The sequence below is a fragment of the Oratosquilla oratoria genome, chromosome 39 (genome assembly GCF_046742065.1).
Source record: "Oratosquilla oratoria isolate Oo_2021 chromosome 39, ASM4674206v1, whole genome shotgun sequence".
Lineage (NCBI taxonomy): Eukaryota > Metazoa > Arthropoda > Malacostraca > Stomatopoda > Squillidae > Oratosquilla > Oratosquilla oratoria.
Window position 1 is genome coordinate 7,068,809 of NC_134815.1, and position 16,351 is coordinate 7,085,159.

General features: G+C 43.9%; 1 protein-coding gene across 1 annotated transcript in view; it reads left to right on the forward strand.

Annotated features, from left to right (window-relative positions):
• Positions 1-16,351, forward strand: part of LOC143020268 (putative 4-coumarate--CoA ligase 3) — a 343,617-nt gene that overhangs the window by 275,153 nt on the left and 52,113 nt on the right. The window contains exon 7 of the mRNA XM_076176492.1: positions 14,775-14,919. Within this exon, the coding sequence (XP_076032607.1) occupies positions 14,775-14,919 (145 nt within the window). The remainder of the gene's footprint in view (positions 1-14,774; positions 14,920-16,351) is intronic.

Below are 16,351 nucleotides of genomic sequence, written 5' to 3' on the forward strand. Positions count from 1 at the left end.
GACTGCTTAAACTGGCCTTCGACAATCTGCAGACACTCGTACTGTTCAGGTGATAGCACACGATCTCCCCTATTCAGCAAGCATTCTTGACCAACTGCCGAACATGTAACTTAAGGTGTGTAATATTTCTTCAGCATATTAATGTGGAACCTCTTTTGGTCTGGTCCCACTTGCACCAAGTAGTTCAAATCATTGAGACGTTTGACTACTTCAAAAGGTCCTTGCCATTGCGACAGCAACTTGTTGTGCGTGGTGGGTAGAAGGAGGAGGCACTGGTCTCCTTCCTCGAGGATCCTCAGCTTAGTTTTCTTGTTGTAGTACGCCTTCTGAACTTCCTTAACTTTCAGTAGCTCTTGCTTTGCTACTTCACAGGTCTCTCGTAGTCGTTCGGCCAAGTCCAGCACATATGCATAAGTTGTCTTCACTGCGGGGTCAGGCTCTTCTTCGTCCCAGAGTTCTCGCAGTACTTGCAGAGGACCACGAACTGACCTGCCGTAGACTAACTCAAATGGTGAGAACTGTGGTGAAGCTTGGGGTACTTCGCGGTTGGCGAATAGTAGGGGGGCGATAAATCGTGGCCATTCCTTAGGTTGCTCTGCTGCCATCCGCTTCAGCATCTTCTTGAGGGTGCCATTGAAACGCTCACAGAGTGGTAAGGGGTAGTCCTGAGCCCTTTTACAGCCAGTAGCCTCAGCAACTCTTCCATCATGACTGAAGTGAACTGGCTCCCCAGGTCGGACAACACTTGCTTAGGAATGCCCACGCGACAAAAGATTTCGAACATTGCTTCGGCGACAGTTATGGTTTCAATATTGCGAAGGGGTACTGCTTCAGACCATCTCGTCGCGAAGCCCACGCAGGTAAGGGTGTATTTGGCTCCGTCAGCTGCCCTTGGAATGATAGGTCCAACGATGTCCACAGCCACTCGCTGGAATGGCTCAGAGATCAGAGTGGTGCAGGCTTCACTCGGCCGCGATCTGTAGTCTTCTGACATACGTCACATGACCTCATCATCCTCACTATCTCTCTGCCTATCCCAGGCCAGAAAAATTGAGACTGAATTCTATCTTGAGTTTTCTGTACTCCCATATGTCCACCTAGTGCAGCATGACGACCCAGCTTAAACACTGCCAGGCGGTACTTCTCTGGAACGATGAACTGTAGTCTCGAGTCCCCGCTTGGATACACCGTACTGCGATAAAGTCTTCCCCTTTTCTTAAGGAATCTGGTTTCCGTTCCCCGAGAAGTTCTGCAATGTCCCTCTAGAACCTTCTTACAAACCATGGCAAGTGTGGGATCGGTCGTTTGCTCGGCAACTACGTCTTCACTATTTGCAAGATCTGAAACAGATGAAAGTATCAAAGGTTTTACTTGGTTGGTTGCTCTGGCGGCTCCTCTGGTAACCGCCGCTGCACAGGTTTGGGTGGTGTCTTCGTGTGAGCCGTAGCTAAGGGGCAGATCACCCGAGTCCCGTTGATAAGACTCACGGTTACATAATTTCCAGTGTAACTGTCAGGCGTTACAAGCCTCTCCTTGACACAACACCCCGTCGATCCGTTGTCCCTTAAGACTTCCGCGGTGACACCATTTACCTTGCCAGGCTGAACCAGGAGCCCTGTACCTCTGACACTAGAACTCAATGCAGCTGATAAGTACACGTGTTGGGGAGTTGACACGGAACCGGCGGTGACACACTCTTCTTGCGGAATAACCTTTGGGGAAAATTCCTCAGGTGCTCCTCCGTGGTGTATTGCTGCTGCTGCAGCATGCTGATTCTTCTGACCCTTGTGACCCTTCTAACCACCTTGAGAGTAGGGCTGGTTCCTCACTTGCTGTGGTTGGCTGTGAGGGAAAAAAAATTGAGTAAATCTTTGTGGTTTCGACTGCTGTGGAGATGACTGGTAACTTATTGTGGTGTTGGGCTTGCGTGTTAGACCCTTGTGGTGTCTGAGAATGTACAGGGGGAGGCAACTTCTTGTGAAGTTGTTTCCTCGTGTGGTACCCGTAAGCTGCGAAGTGTGCGTCGGCCAGGTCAGTCATTTGCTGGAGGTCCTTTACTTTCTGTGTCTTGAATTTAGCCACCAGCTCCGTGGGACACGACTTTTCCAGCTGGGTGCGCAGCATCAAGTCGCGCAGACCCTCGACAGTCTGCGGAGTCTCGTCCTTTTCCATCCGATGGTCCAAGTAACTCTTCAATCTAGCGCAGAACTGGGCTACCGTCTCATATCCTGCAACATAGCTCGCTGATATTGGTCACGCGCATCCTCCAATGTCTTATCATAAGCTAGAAGTAATGCTTTCTTCATACCTTCATAATCTCGCATTGAGGAGTCAAGACGGTGGATGATGTCGAGAGGTTTCCCGTCGAAGAGGTTCATAAACTCGACCTTCTTAACATCTTCGCTCAATTTGTACGTAGTCGCCACCATCTGGAACCTGTCAATAAAAGGCTCAATCGCTTGACCTACCTCATACTTTGGAATGTTGAGCCGGTGTGTAGAGAACTGGGTGTGAGCAACAGGGTTGACACCTGGCGAGCTGGTACCATCGGTCTGAGGTTGGGAAAGTTTGAGCTGTAGCATCTCCTTCTCATGCAGCCGTTTCTCCTTTTCATGTTCCAACTTTAGTTTCTCGAACTCTCGTTCCTGCGCTCTGTCGTCCCGAAGTTGCTGTTGCCGTTTTCGGACGTACTCCCGGATTTCCTCAGTATCCTTATACCCCAGGGTTTCCGCCTCACTCGTCAATTCCTGCACGGACATGGCTCTCACACTTCTATAATCAACTTCAATGTTACAATAAATGTTTTACTGCCAGAGTGTGAATAACGCACAAGAAGGCCCCACGATGGGCGCCATTTATGTCAGAATCTTTCACCAGCTGTGTCGATTCTTGACTGTCCATTCTGGTCATTCTCCCTTCCTCCACTCTTCGCGCTTCGGAGTTTGAGTTTCGAAGTTTCGGAGGTTTGAAGCTTCAGAGTTTCCAAATCTTGGTATTTGATGCTTCAGAGTTTCGAACTTCGATTACGCAAATTGGTGATACTCTCGCAAACCACTTAGTTTCTTCAAACTGTAATTGATGTATTAGTTAATGAGCTGTTTATGTATATGTATAATTCAGCCAAATTTTTACGAGTCACAAGTGATCCGTGACAATTTAAATATTGATTTCATTGTAAACGCCGAGTAGCGCCAGGCCGTTGAGGCTATCTTGACCCATAGTATTCCTTAGGTAGGTCTTCAGTCGCTTCAGGGTTGAAAATGAACGCTCTGCCTCTACGTTCGAGACTGGGAGCGTGATCAAAACTCGGAGGAGCTTGGCCAGGTTCGGATACATTCGGGTCTGGGCGTGGGCAAGGGCATCTCCAATGGATTCGAACTTCATTGTTGTTGAATACCAGCGCTCTGCTTCCACCTTCACGAGGCTCAAGGTCTCGATGTCAGCCTCATAAACCTTTGCCGCTTCCAGTACAGCAGCAACATCTCCGTCAGTGCTGCTGAGCAGATTCCTGATCTTGAAGCCAACAGGAATAGTATAATTCCCGAACCGGGTCTGCAGCTCAGTCAATACATGGTCGAGGAATGGGACATATACACGTTGAGGCTATATTGACCCATAGTATTCCTTAGGTAGGTCTTCAGTCGCTTCAGGGTTGAAAATGAACGCTCGGCCTCTACGTTCGAGACTGGGAGCGTGATCAAAACTCGGAGGAGCTTGGCCAGGTTCGGATACATTCGGGTCTGGGCGTGGGCAAGGGCATCTCCAATGGATTCGAACTTCATTGTTGTTGAATACCAGCGCTCTGCTTCCACCTTCACGAGGCTCAAGGTCTCGATGTCAGCCTCATAAACCTTTGCCGCTTCCAGTACAGCAGCAACATCTCCGTCAGCGCTGCTGAGCAGATTCCTGATCTTGAAGCCAACAGGAATAGTATAATTCCCGAACCGGGTCTGCAGCTCAGTCAATACATGGTCGAGGAATGGGACATATACACGTTGAGGCTATCTTGACCCATAGTATTCCTTAGGTAGGTCTTCAGTCGCTTAAGGGTTGAAAATGAACGCTCGGCCTCTACGTTCGAGACTGGGAGCGTGATCAAAACTCGGAGGAGCTTGGCCAGGTTCGGATACATTCGGGTCTGGGCGTGGGCAAGGGCATCTCCAATGGATTCGAACTTCATTGTTGTTGAATACCAGCGCTCTGCTTCCACCTTCACGAGGCTCAAGGTCTCGATGTCAGCCTCATAAACCTTTGCCGTTTCCAGTACAGCAGCAATATCTCCGTCAGCGCTGCTGAGCAGATTCCTGATCTTGAAGCCAACAGGAATAGTATAATTCCCGAACCAGGTCTGCAGCTCAGTCAATACATGGTCGAGGAATGGGACATATACACAGTGGTGGCGCCAGGGGGGGGGGGGGGCTTGGAAAAGTGGCCAGCCCCCCCATTAGCCCCCCCCCAAACTGAAATGAGCAAATTGAAAAATTAAAACACTCATTGAAATAATTTTATTAAGTGGAATTTTTAATTGCCAGGGCTAAAAATTTGTCAGCCATCCGTGCTAGCCCAACCATTAACCTCCTCCCCTTCTGAAATGAGGATAATATATGTGTATTATCATATTACTATTAGCCCCACCAAAAATTTGCTCAGCCCCCCCTTAGCCTCCCCAACTAAAAATTCGTGGCGCCGCCGCTGCATATACAGATCTTCGGTAATACTCCCTCAGCTTCTGGAAGAGTAAATTCGCTCGCTGCGTTTGGCGCTTGCAAACTCGAGGTACAGGAATGGTGTCATGTGATGAACCGACCTCCTGGAGGAGCCCCTCTGCCTTCTTGAAGATGTTGTTGTTGTTGTTGTCGTTCCCTAGACTGTCTGTCCGAGCAGTCCCGTCTCCCCAAGGAAGGCCACAGCCGAAACTGGGTTTTCCCACAAATCCTTTATAGAGTGTATGTTGTGTTGTTTGCGTGCATGATTGTGTATAATGCAGTCTTCCATTATGTGTTGTATGGTATGGGGTGAAGTGTTACATCCTGGGCAGCTGTTCACAACACGGTCGTCCAGCCTCTTCTGGTAGCTTAGAAGTGCTGGGTGGTGACCGCATCGCAGTCTGGCCAAGTGGACTCTGTCCTTTCGTGGGAGAGAGGATTCAGAAGGGTGGATATCAGGGGGTCTGGCATGCAGCAGTGTGTTGTCTTTCAGTGTGTTAATGGAGCGGTGAGTGATATGATTATGAATATGTTTCCGGAGGCTGGTATTTGGTGGTTGTGGAGGAAGAGAAGAGAGTATCTGTGCGTAATAAAGGTCTTTGGGTGTAGTTTTAATGTTTCTTGGTGTGTGTGGGTGTTCTATGTAGTGTAGCGGGTGTGATGTGTTTGTGGTGGCTGCAGCAAGTGTTTGTGTGCCTCTCACACAAACACTTTGTGTGCCTCTCATGAAGATGTTCTGGAAGCTGGTCAGTGCACCTTCCCGGGTCTTGTTTAGATGCGTCACCACATCACCAATCCTAGCGTACGCTGAGACTAGATCGACCATAGGGGACTGCAGGGCTCGGCTCGGCTCCACAGTGTGAGCTAGCACAGACTCAGCGACGGCGAGACCAATCAGAAAGCGTGGCTCTCGGATTGCTATTAGTAGTAGTCCCACCGTCGCGTCCGAGTTGCTCTCGTTCTCCAGAAAGACGGCAATAACTGGCAGGAATTCCATAAACACAATGACCGAGTCGTGTCGCTCAACCCATCTAATAGCGCAGAGGCTGACCAGAAAGTACTAAAATCGATTAAATGAAATCCTTACAATGATTCATGGAAGAACAAATTTGGGGGGGCTTCAGCCCCCTCAGCCCCCCCCCCCCCTGGATCCACGCCTGCTTTAGGTTGGTCTTTACATTTTTCTATTATGTCTTTTTCATAGTTTCTTTTTTCCTCTCTGCGCACTTACATATTCCTTTGATATACATTTGCTACTTTCCATTTTTTTTTTTTTTAATTTTCCATCTCTTCCAAGCTTTATTTCTTAATGCTAGGGTAGGAAATGAACCAACAGAGTGGTTGGGAAATGTGGAGTTCCAGGTAAAAATCGTAGTGGAGAGTTGTTGTTGTTGTTGTCGTTCCCTAGACTGTCTGTCCGAGCAGTCCCGTCTCCCCAAGAAATGGCACAGCCGAAACAGGGTTTTCCCACAAATCCTTTATAGAGTGTATGTTGTGTTGTTTGCGTGCATGATTGTGTATAATGCAGTCTTCCATTATGTGTTGTATGGTATGGGGTGAAGTGTTACATCCTGGGCAGCTGTTCACAATGCGGTCATCCAGCCTCTTCTGGTAGCTTAGAAGTGCCGGGTGGTGGCCGCACCGCAGTCTGGCCAAGTGGACTCTGTCCTTTCGTGGGAGAGAGGATTCAGAAGGGTGGATATCAGGGGGTCTGGCATGCAGCAGTGTGTTGTCTTTCAATGTGTTAATGGAGCGGTGAGTGATATGATTATGAATGTTTTTCCAGAGGCTGGTATTTGGTGGTTGTGGAGGAAGAGAAGAGAGTATCTGTGTGTGATACAGGTCTTTGGGTGTTGTTTTAATGTTTCTTGGTGTGTGTGGGTGTTCTGCTATGTAGTGTAGCGGGTGTGATGTGTTTGTGGTGGCTGCGGCAAGTGTTTGTGTGCCTCTCATGTCGAGGTGGTCCTTGACTTTGAGGACTTTTGTTTCATGGTGTACGTGGTCTGTAGGTGTTGTATTTGTGCAGCCTGTAATTGTTTTTAGGGCTTTGTTTTGTATGATTTGAAGGGTGTTGTGGTGTGTCTCACTGAGATTAGGAGCCCATGCAGGACTCGCATAATTCATCACTGAGCGTATGCATTGTTTGTATATTGTTGTATTAGTTTCTTTGTTTTGTCCAAATGTTGTTCCAGTGATTGACTTAAGTGCATTAAGTCTAGGTGTGCATTTGTTTTTTATGTTTGTGATGTGTTGTTTGAAAGACATGGATGTATCGTATGTTACACCAAGAATTTTCGGTGTGTTTGTGTGTAGTATTAGAGTGTTGTTGATGTAGATACGAGGTATGTATTTGTGTTCTTTTGTCCAGTTGGTGAGAAGTGTTGCTGTAGATTTGGTTGGAGCTATTTTGAGTCTGTGATGAACCATGTGTTGAGTGTATCAAGGTATGGCTGGATTATTTCTGCAGCTTTGTCTGTGTTACGATGTGTGCATGTGATTGTTATGTTATCTGCGTAGGAAGAGATTTGTGTTTCTGAGGTGTCTGGTGTAGGTAAGTCATGCATGTATAGATTAAATAGCGTGTGTGATGGAACAGAGCCCTGTGGTACTCCATTCTTAATGTTTCTGATGTGCGATGATTGGCCATTATATGACACAAGGATTCCTACCTGCCAGATAATTGGCCAGCCATCTTTTGGTGTTATTGTGCATGTCTGTGTTATATATTTTATTTGTTAGGTTGTGGCGGGGGATAGCATCAAAAGCTTGAGAGAGTTGATGGTGGAGATGTGTCTAGAGAGTTGATGATAACAAATACAGTGTTCAGGAAGAAAGTCAAGCATAAATACACATGGGAGAAGGTGGTGGAAGGAAGGGTGGTAGATAGAGCGTTAATGGACTATGTAGTGGTAAATAGGAGTATAATAGGAAAAGTTAAGGATGTACATGTTCTGAGGAGAGAAAGTGGGGGAATATCAGATCATTTTTTGGTGGAAGGTAAGTTGAGAGTGGAGGATAGATAGAGAAAAAGGAAAAGGGCAAAAGGTCAGGAGGTGCTTGAAATACATACATACATACATATACCAAGGCTTTTTCCCCCTTACAAGGGAGGTAGCCAAAAAGGAAAAGGCATAAAATCATTTCCACCCATTCCATCCCTGAATACACTCCACACCCCTCCACCCTCCCTCTCATCTTAGCACCTCCTGGATGACGGGTCATCCCTGCACCTTGTCCACTGCCCTGGGTCAGAAGCAGTGTCGCAAGACACAGCACATCCGCACATCCACAGGTGCTTAAAATGAACTGCTTAAATGAGAAAGAAAAGGAGAAGGCGTACAAGAAGAAGCTAAGAGAGGAGTGAGAGGGAGTGAAGGATAGAGTAGAGCTAGGAGTGGAGGAGGAATGGGTATGGTTCAAGGAGGGAGTCATAAGGTGTGCAAAGATGGTGTGTGGAACAAGGAGGATGGGAGGAAGTAGAAGGAAGGGTAGTGAGTGGTGGGATGAGGAAGCAAAGAAGGTTGTAGAAGAGAAGAAGCAAGCTTTCACAGATTGGTTACAAAACAGGATGAGGGAAACATACGAGAGGTACAAAGAAAAGAAAAGAGAAGTAAAGCATAAGGTAAAGGAGGCAAAGAGGAGAGCAGATATGAGGTGGGGTAAGAGTATGACAACATTTTGAAAATAATAAAAAGATGTTTTGGAAAGAAATTAGAGAGGAAGAGGAGGCGAATCAAGTAGAGAAGAAAAGATAAAAGGTGCAGATGGAGAGATGATAATGGAAGAGAAGGCAGTAAGAGGAAGATGGGCATAGTATTTTAGGGAATTACTAAATATGAAGGAGGATAGGGAGGGAAAGATAGTTGCAGTGGGAAGTGCTAAGAAAATGACTGTGATAAGTGAGGAAAATGGAGAAGAAATAAGGAAAGATGAAATGAAGGCAGTTGTTAAGATGATGAGAGCAGGTAAAGCACCTGGTCTCGATGGATGTCATGCAGAATGTCTGAAAAATGGAGGTACAGTGATGGTAGACTGGCTGGTGAGGTGGTTTAATGTTTGTTTAAGAGAGGGTAGAATGCCGGAGGACTGGAGGAGTGCCTGTATCGTTCCACATTACAAAGGAAAAGGGGATAAGTGTGAGTGTAGTAGTTTCAGAGGGATTAGCTTATTAAGTGTAGTTAGGAAGGCTTATGGGAGGATCTTGATTGAGAGGATTAGGAGAGGAACAGAGGGAGTAATTGGTAAGGAACACTGTGGGTTTATATAAATGACATGGATGAAGGAATCAAATGTTATATAAACTTCTTTGCTGATGATGTGAAACTATTGAAGAGAGTAAGTACAGAAGAAAATTGCAAATCTTTTCAAGAAGACCTGGACAAAATCTGGAAATGGAGCATAAAGAATGAAATGAATTTCAACATTAAGAAATGTAGTATAATGGAATTTGGAAAAAGTAAAAATAGAATATCCGGTTAATACAAAATTGGTACAAAGGAAGTTACAAAGGTAAACCCAGAAAGAGACCTATGAGTAATTATCTCAGACGACATGACACCAGACAAACATGTAAACAAATTAGTTGAAGAAACTTACAATTTGATAAGATCAGTGAAAGTCCTTTGACTATATGGATGAAAAAATGGTAAAGAAAATACTAGTTATACTGATAAGACCAAAATTAGAATATGCAGTGTCACTATGGACACCTAGTACAAAGAAAAACAAAGAAACTAGAAAGAATTCAAAGAGCATTGACAAAGATGGCACCAACACTTAGCAAGTTGACATACAAAGATTGGACAAACTAAACTTATCAACTCTGGAACAAAGAAGAGAAAGAGGCAATTTGATAACCATCTACAGAATTATGAAAGGGATGGAAATCCTTGATAGGGATGACCTACTTAAATGGGACAGAAGAAATACAAGAGGACACGAGAGGAAACTTAAGAAGGACAGTTACAGAAGAGATTTGCAGAAGAACAGCTTTCCACACAGGGTAATAGATACATGGAACAAATTGAAAGAGAAAACAGTGAGTGCTAAAACTATACATGATTTTAAGAAAGAACTGGATGCGGAAAGATACAACTGCAGGTCACTACGAGCATAGCTCTTCTCCTGCAAATTATAACTAGCTAAATACAGGTAGAGGTTGCATAGATCAGATTTTTGTGGTAAGCCAGGTATGTGAGAAAGCTATAAGAAAAGGTAAGGATATTTTTTTGGCTTTTATGGATTTGGAAAAGGCTTATGACAGGGTAGACAGGAAGGCTTTGTGGGAGGCAATACAGATATATGTGATAGAAGGAAAGATTTTAGGAGCTGTCAAGAGTTTTTACGAGAGTAGTAGAGCATGTGTCAGGATTAGAAAAAGGCTTATGACAGGGTAGACAGGAAGGCTTTGTGGGAGGCAATACAGATATATGTGATAGAAGGAAAGATTTTAGGAGCTGTCAAGAGTTTTTACGAGAGTAGTAGAGCATGTGTCAGGATTAGAAATTGAGAGAGTGAGTGGTTTGAAGTAAAGGTGGGACTGTCAGGGATGTGTTATGTGTGGGAGATAAACCAGCTGTTTTTTTTGCAGACAACACTGCACTTGTAGCAGGATCAGAGAAGGGATTGAGGAAGTTAGTGACAGAGTTTGAGGTGTGTGAAAGAAGGAAGCTGAAGGTAAATTTGGGTAAAGGTAAGGTGATGAGATGTACAAGGGGAGAAAGTGGCAGCAGACTGGAAGTGAGTATTAAGAGAGAGAGACTGGAGGAAGTGGATAGTTTTAGATACATGGGTGCTAATGTGGCAGGAAAAGGAGTGGAGGTGGAGGTAGAATGTAGATTGAGAGAAGTGAGTAAATGCCTTGGGGGATTATAAAGTGTAATGAGAAATAGATATTTGGGAATGGACGCTATGAGGAGAGTGATTGTACCGACAGCACTGTATGGGGCAGAAACATGGAACATAGAGAGGAAGAGAGAAGGAGTTTGAATGTGTTTGAGATGAAATGTCAGAAGTATGATAGGGGTTACCAGGCTGGATAGAGTGAGAAATGAGGAAGTGAGGAGGAGAATGGGGGTGGAAAGGGAGTTGGGAGATCGGATGGATGAAAGAGTATTGGGATGGTTTGGACACTTGGAAAGAATGAGTGAAGAAAGACTAGTAAAACAGGTGTGGAAGGAATGAACATGAGGGGGCAACCTAGAATGAGATGGATTGATGGGATGAAAGGGGCTTTGGGGAAGAGGGGAATGTCTGTTGAGGAAGGACGGGAGAGGACAGAAGACAGAGGTGAATGGAGAATGATTTTATATGGATGTGATCCGTGAGGTGGAATGGGTGGGGGATGAGGGTGAGGGAGTATGTGTGAGAAAAATTTGATGCAGCCTGAAGTGATTTCTCCCCATCTCCTTTTCTGCATGAGGGTATGGAGAGGGGGGGGGATGCCGATTTAATGAAGTAGCCTTGCTGTGGCTGTGCTGTGCCTTGCAACACTGCTTCTGACCCAGGGCAGTGGACAAGATGCAGGGATGACCCATCATCCAGGAGGTGCCAAGATAAGAGGGAAGGAAGAGGGTGGAGGGGAGTGGAGTGTGATAGGGTTGGAATGGGAGGGTTCTTATGCCTTTGTTTTTTGGTTACCTCCCTTATAAGAAGGAAAAAAGCCTTTGGTATATGTATGTACCACTTCTCTGAATATTCACCCCCTTTTTCACTGAATCCTGTGATAGGGGAGAAAGAATACTGCCACTGAATGTTCCCACTTGAGTCATAAAAAGCAACAAAAATGGGACAGGGATAGGACTGGGCATCCTACTCTCTGTAGTCCCAAAGGGGACATTCCTAAAAAAACAAAGGCATAAGAGGGTCTGGGATGAGTTTTCCAACCAGAATCCCAAGATCTGGGATTGCCTGTTGTAGGGGGAGAAAACAATTCTGCCACAGTGGGATAGAGTAATGGAACTAGAGATCATACTTTCTGTATGATCATGAGAACTCTAAGCATAAAAGGGTCTGGGAGAACTCCAGCCAGAACCATAAAAATTGGGTCATTAAATGTATGTTTGTGGTATAGATGAAAGTTAAAGGGGTGGTTTTGAGTTTGGGAGTGTGATGGGGAGTGATGAGGGGGTGAGGGAGGGAGGGACTCTGGTAATTTGTGATGAGATAGGAAAAAGTATGGCGAAGTGGAGGAATGTGTTCAAGGTTAATGTGAGTGAAGGTGAAACTGGGATGGAAGATAAGGGGTTTATTGTGGGTGGGTATGTGAAAAACAAAGTAAGGCATTTTGAATAGATTTCAATGAATGTTTAGAGTTTTGGAAGGAATGTCAGTTAAGTGGTTTTGGGGGGGGATCTCAATGCTAGAGTAGGGGATGAGCCAATGAATGGAGTAGTAGGGAGGTTTGGGGTGTTAGGTAAGAATCATGATGGAGAGAAGATATTGAAGATGTATTTAGAAAAAGAGTTAATTATAGCAAATACAGTGTTTAGGAAAAGAACCAAGCATTGGTATACATAGGAAAGGGTGGTGGACAGAAGAATGGTTGATAGGGTAGACTATGAAGTGTTATCAAAGAGGATAGGAAGAGTTCTGGACAAGAAGTCATATTTTCAGGAAAAGAGTGGGGGACTGTCAGATAATTTTTTTGGTAGAAGGAAAACTAAGAGTGAAGGAAAAGAGTGGGAGGAGGAAAAGGAAAACCAGAAGAAGATGGTGAGGGATAGAGGGGTGGTAAGAGTAGAAAAAGAATGGGTATGTTTGGAGGAGGAAGTGACAAAGTGTGCAAATATAGTGTGTGGGACAAAGAGCAAGGGAGGAAATAGAAGGAAGGGTAGTGAATGGTGGGATGAAGAGGTGAAGATAGTAGTAGGAGAGAAGAAATAAGCATATGTGGAATAATTGTAAGGCAGGACTAGGGAAGAATATGAGAGATACAAGAAGAAAGTGGACTGTGGTGGTATCAAAAGAAAGTATAGGAAGAGTTTTGGCATTAGATATTCACATTTCCAGGGGAGGTTGGATGAGTGTCAGATCCTTTTCTGGTAGAAGGGAAATTGAGAGTGAAGGAAAGATAGAGGAGGGGGGAAAGCATGGGAGGTAGAGAGGTGCTGAGAGTTAACAAATTGAATGAGAAGGAAAAGAAGAAAGAATACTAGAAGAAGCTGGTGAGGGATAGAGGGGTGATGGGGGAGTAGAAGAATGGGTGTGTTTGAAGGAGGAAGTAATGAAATATGTAAACATGGTCTGTGGGACAAGGAGGATGGGAGGGAATAGAAGGAAAAGTAGTGAATGGTGGAATGAGGTGCAGGTAGTAGGAGAGCAGAACTGCATGATCGTACCCGCATATAAAGAATAGGATTAGGAAAACATTAACTATATGTATTAATTACTTACGGTTGGCACAGGTCCCATAGAAAAAGGTAGGGGCCGGTAGGAACAATCACGGCACGCTGGGTACGCAAATGTGTAAGTCCGTTTAGTCATAATCGTCCATAATGTCTTACGTACCTGTCTCCCTAGATTGTCTTACCGGCGTCTGGTGTGTCTATATGTAAGTAGTTAAGTACACGTTATGTTGGTAGGCAATGTACTAGTACCCAACTGGTGCTCCTAACAACTGACTGTACTGTGGTCGACTCCTGAATGACCAATCCGTTCTGCCGAGTGCCGACGTCGGGCTGTCGTCCGCGCGCGCTCTACCTCCGAAAGCGTCGTTCATTTGTTTTGTGTTTTTAGTAGCTAGTTTAAATGACGTTACTGCAAGAACCAAACATGTGCGGAATAGTTGCAAGTTTGAACTAAGGAAGGATATAAGAGGTATAAGAAGAGAGGGGAAGCAAACTTTGTGGTGAAGGAGGCAAAGAGAAGAGCAGATGTAAAAGGGGGTAAGAGTTTGACAGAACATTTTGAAGAGAATAACAAGATGTTTTTGGAAGGAAGTGAGGAAAGTGAGAGGGAGTATCAGAGGGGAAAAATGTGGAGTGCAGATGGACTGATGTTAATGAAAATTAAAATATTTAGAAGATGGATAGAGCATTTCACAGAGTTGTTCAATGGGATGATTAGGAAGTGATTCACTGTAGCAGTGGGAGGAACTAAGAAAATGATTGTGATAGAAGAGGAAAATGACAGGGATGAGGTACATATGAATAATACTTTATCAGAAGAGTTTTTACAGATTCTCTTAAATAATTTCCAAAACACATTTTAGTACAGCCTGTCTACAAAATTATTAGAGATATGAAAGAACAAAGTGCACATTTCATCAATATCTGCTCCAAGAAGATTTTTGAGTGATATACTAATGTAATGTTGTGAAGGCTGTTTACCACACACCATAGCAATTTAGTCTGTGATCAGTGACAAATACAGATTTCACAGCAGCTCCCATACTTTACTAATAATAGCAAAACCTCAAAGCCTTTTAAAGTGTAACCACCCTACAGTTAGTCAATGGGATGGGGTGAAAGGGGCTTTGGGGAAGAGAGGATTGTCTGTTGAGGAAGGATGGGAAAAGACCGAAGACAGGGGTGAATGGAAAATGGTTGTATATAGATGATGTTGTGATGTATGAGGTGGAATGGGTGGTGGGATGGGGGGTGAGGTAGTATGTGTGAGAAAAATTTGACGCATTCCAAAGGGATTTTTCCCCGTCTTCTTTTCTGCATGAGGGTACAGAGGGGGAGATCGCCGATTTAATGAAGCGGCCTTGCTGTGGATGTGCTGTGTCTTGCGACACTGCTTCTGACCCAGGGCAGTGGACAAGATACAGGGATGACCCGTCATCCAGGAGGTGCCAAGATAAGAGGGAGGGTAGAGGGTGGAAGGGAGTGGAGTGTATTGGGGATGGAATGGGTTGGAATGGTTTTTATGTCTTTGTTTTTTGGCTACCTCCCTTGTAAGGGGGGAAAAAGCCTGTGGTGTATGTATGTATGTACTTTCTTTGTTCTTACCCTCTTTCTCCCCTCCTTTTTGATGTGGTTAGTTATCTGTTCACATCTTCCATTTTGTAATATAACAGAAAATATTACAACTCTACTAACTTTCAATATGACTTGTATTTTTCAGATGAATGGAGATGAAATTGCTCTTATTCCATTTTCAAGTGGCACCACTGGCAAACCAAAAGGTGTCTGCATCTCCCACAATGCCTTGTGTGCAGGCCTAACCCTTTTTACTGACAAACATTTATTGGTTCCTCAAAGATCAGAAGGTAGGAAGTTTTGGTACACACACATCTTTTTGTTAGACAATGTGATATTTCAGTATGGTGTTACAAAGTATTGAGTTTTGTCCTTTATTCTGCAACTGTTACTGCTGTCAAACAGAATGGTGTTAGTATATAGAGAAAAAAATGAAGGATATATGCACATTTTGGCATAAATGTTGTTCTCCAGTCATATAACTGCAAGATGAATAGTACAGTCGAACCTCGAAAGCCCAGACCCCGAATGACCGGACCCTCATATGGCAGGTTAAAATGAACAAAGGGCGGACTTTTCAAGCAAAGTTCCCTATTTGTCCGGTAGGTGGCAGCGACGCCCATACACGTGTACTCAAACCCGACCCAGTCAAGCTGCCATCAGAGCTGTCGTTTCGTAGAATTTTGTACCAAAACGTAGTAAAATAGCAGCATGTGGCAACTGCACAAGGACATGAGGAATTTTTTTCTGCATATCAGCGGGCTGTTAAAAACATTCAAAAACTCAAACTTTTGTTTAAAAATCATAGAACTAGTTATCAAATAATGAATGGTACATCAAAATATGACATTTATTGGTAATTGTGTTACTTATAAAATATTATACCCCAAAAGATACGTTTTTACCGCGTAGAAAAAATTCTACACTAAAGTTTCAGCTTTCTTTTAGCGATGATAATATAGAAAATAATTTTTATATCTTACTGAATATGTTAGGGCATGGGGGCCTTATATACATTCAAGAATAAAAAAAACTAGGACCACCATTTTGTCAAAGTTTGACAAGTATATCTTGCTATGCAAGTCTGCACATGCTAGAGAAAAATGTATGGCCCGGTATGGCAACACTCCCATGCTACACGGCAGTGTAGAAAACATGGCAACCCTGGCCGCCACCACTGTCCTGCGTGCATATCTTCCGATATTTACAGTGTATGTAATAAAAAATACAGTACAGTACACTGTATATACAGTACATTTACATGCCTGTATTACAGTTATTATTACAGAATTATTAGTATTATAGCATTATTATCACATTATTGTTATTATTACAGTGTTAGAATATTATTCTTATGTGTTTCTATACCATATCATACATTATCTATACGTATACTGCTATGAAAATCTATGGGTGTTAGGGCGATGTTTTCGATGACCGGAAGTTTGGCATGACTGGACCACCCTTCCCCCCAATTAGTCCAGGCTTTCGAGATTTGACTGTATTTGGAAACTAATTTCCCCATTAGAAATAAAGGAAATATGAATAATTGGTTCCAGCCTCAACAAAAGCCCCTATTTTTTTTTTTTTAGCATGCTAGTAAAGGTTTGTGATTTGTGTACACATTATACACAAAACAAAATAAAGATATCATACAGAAATATGATTATAAAGTAAAAAAAAAAAAAATACAATGAAATCCACATTGTCATGTTGTCAGGT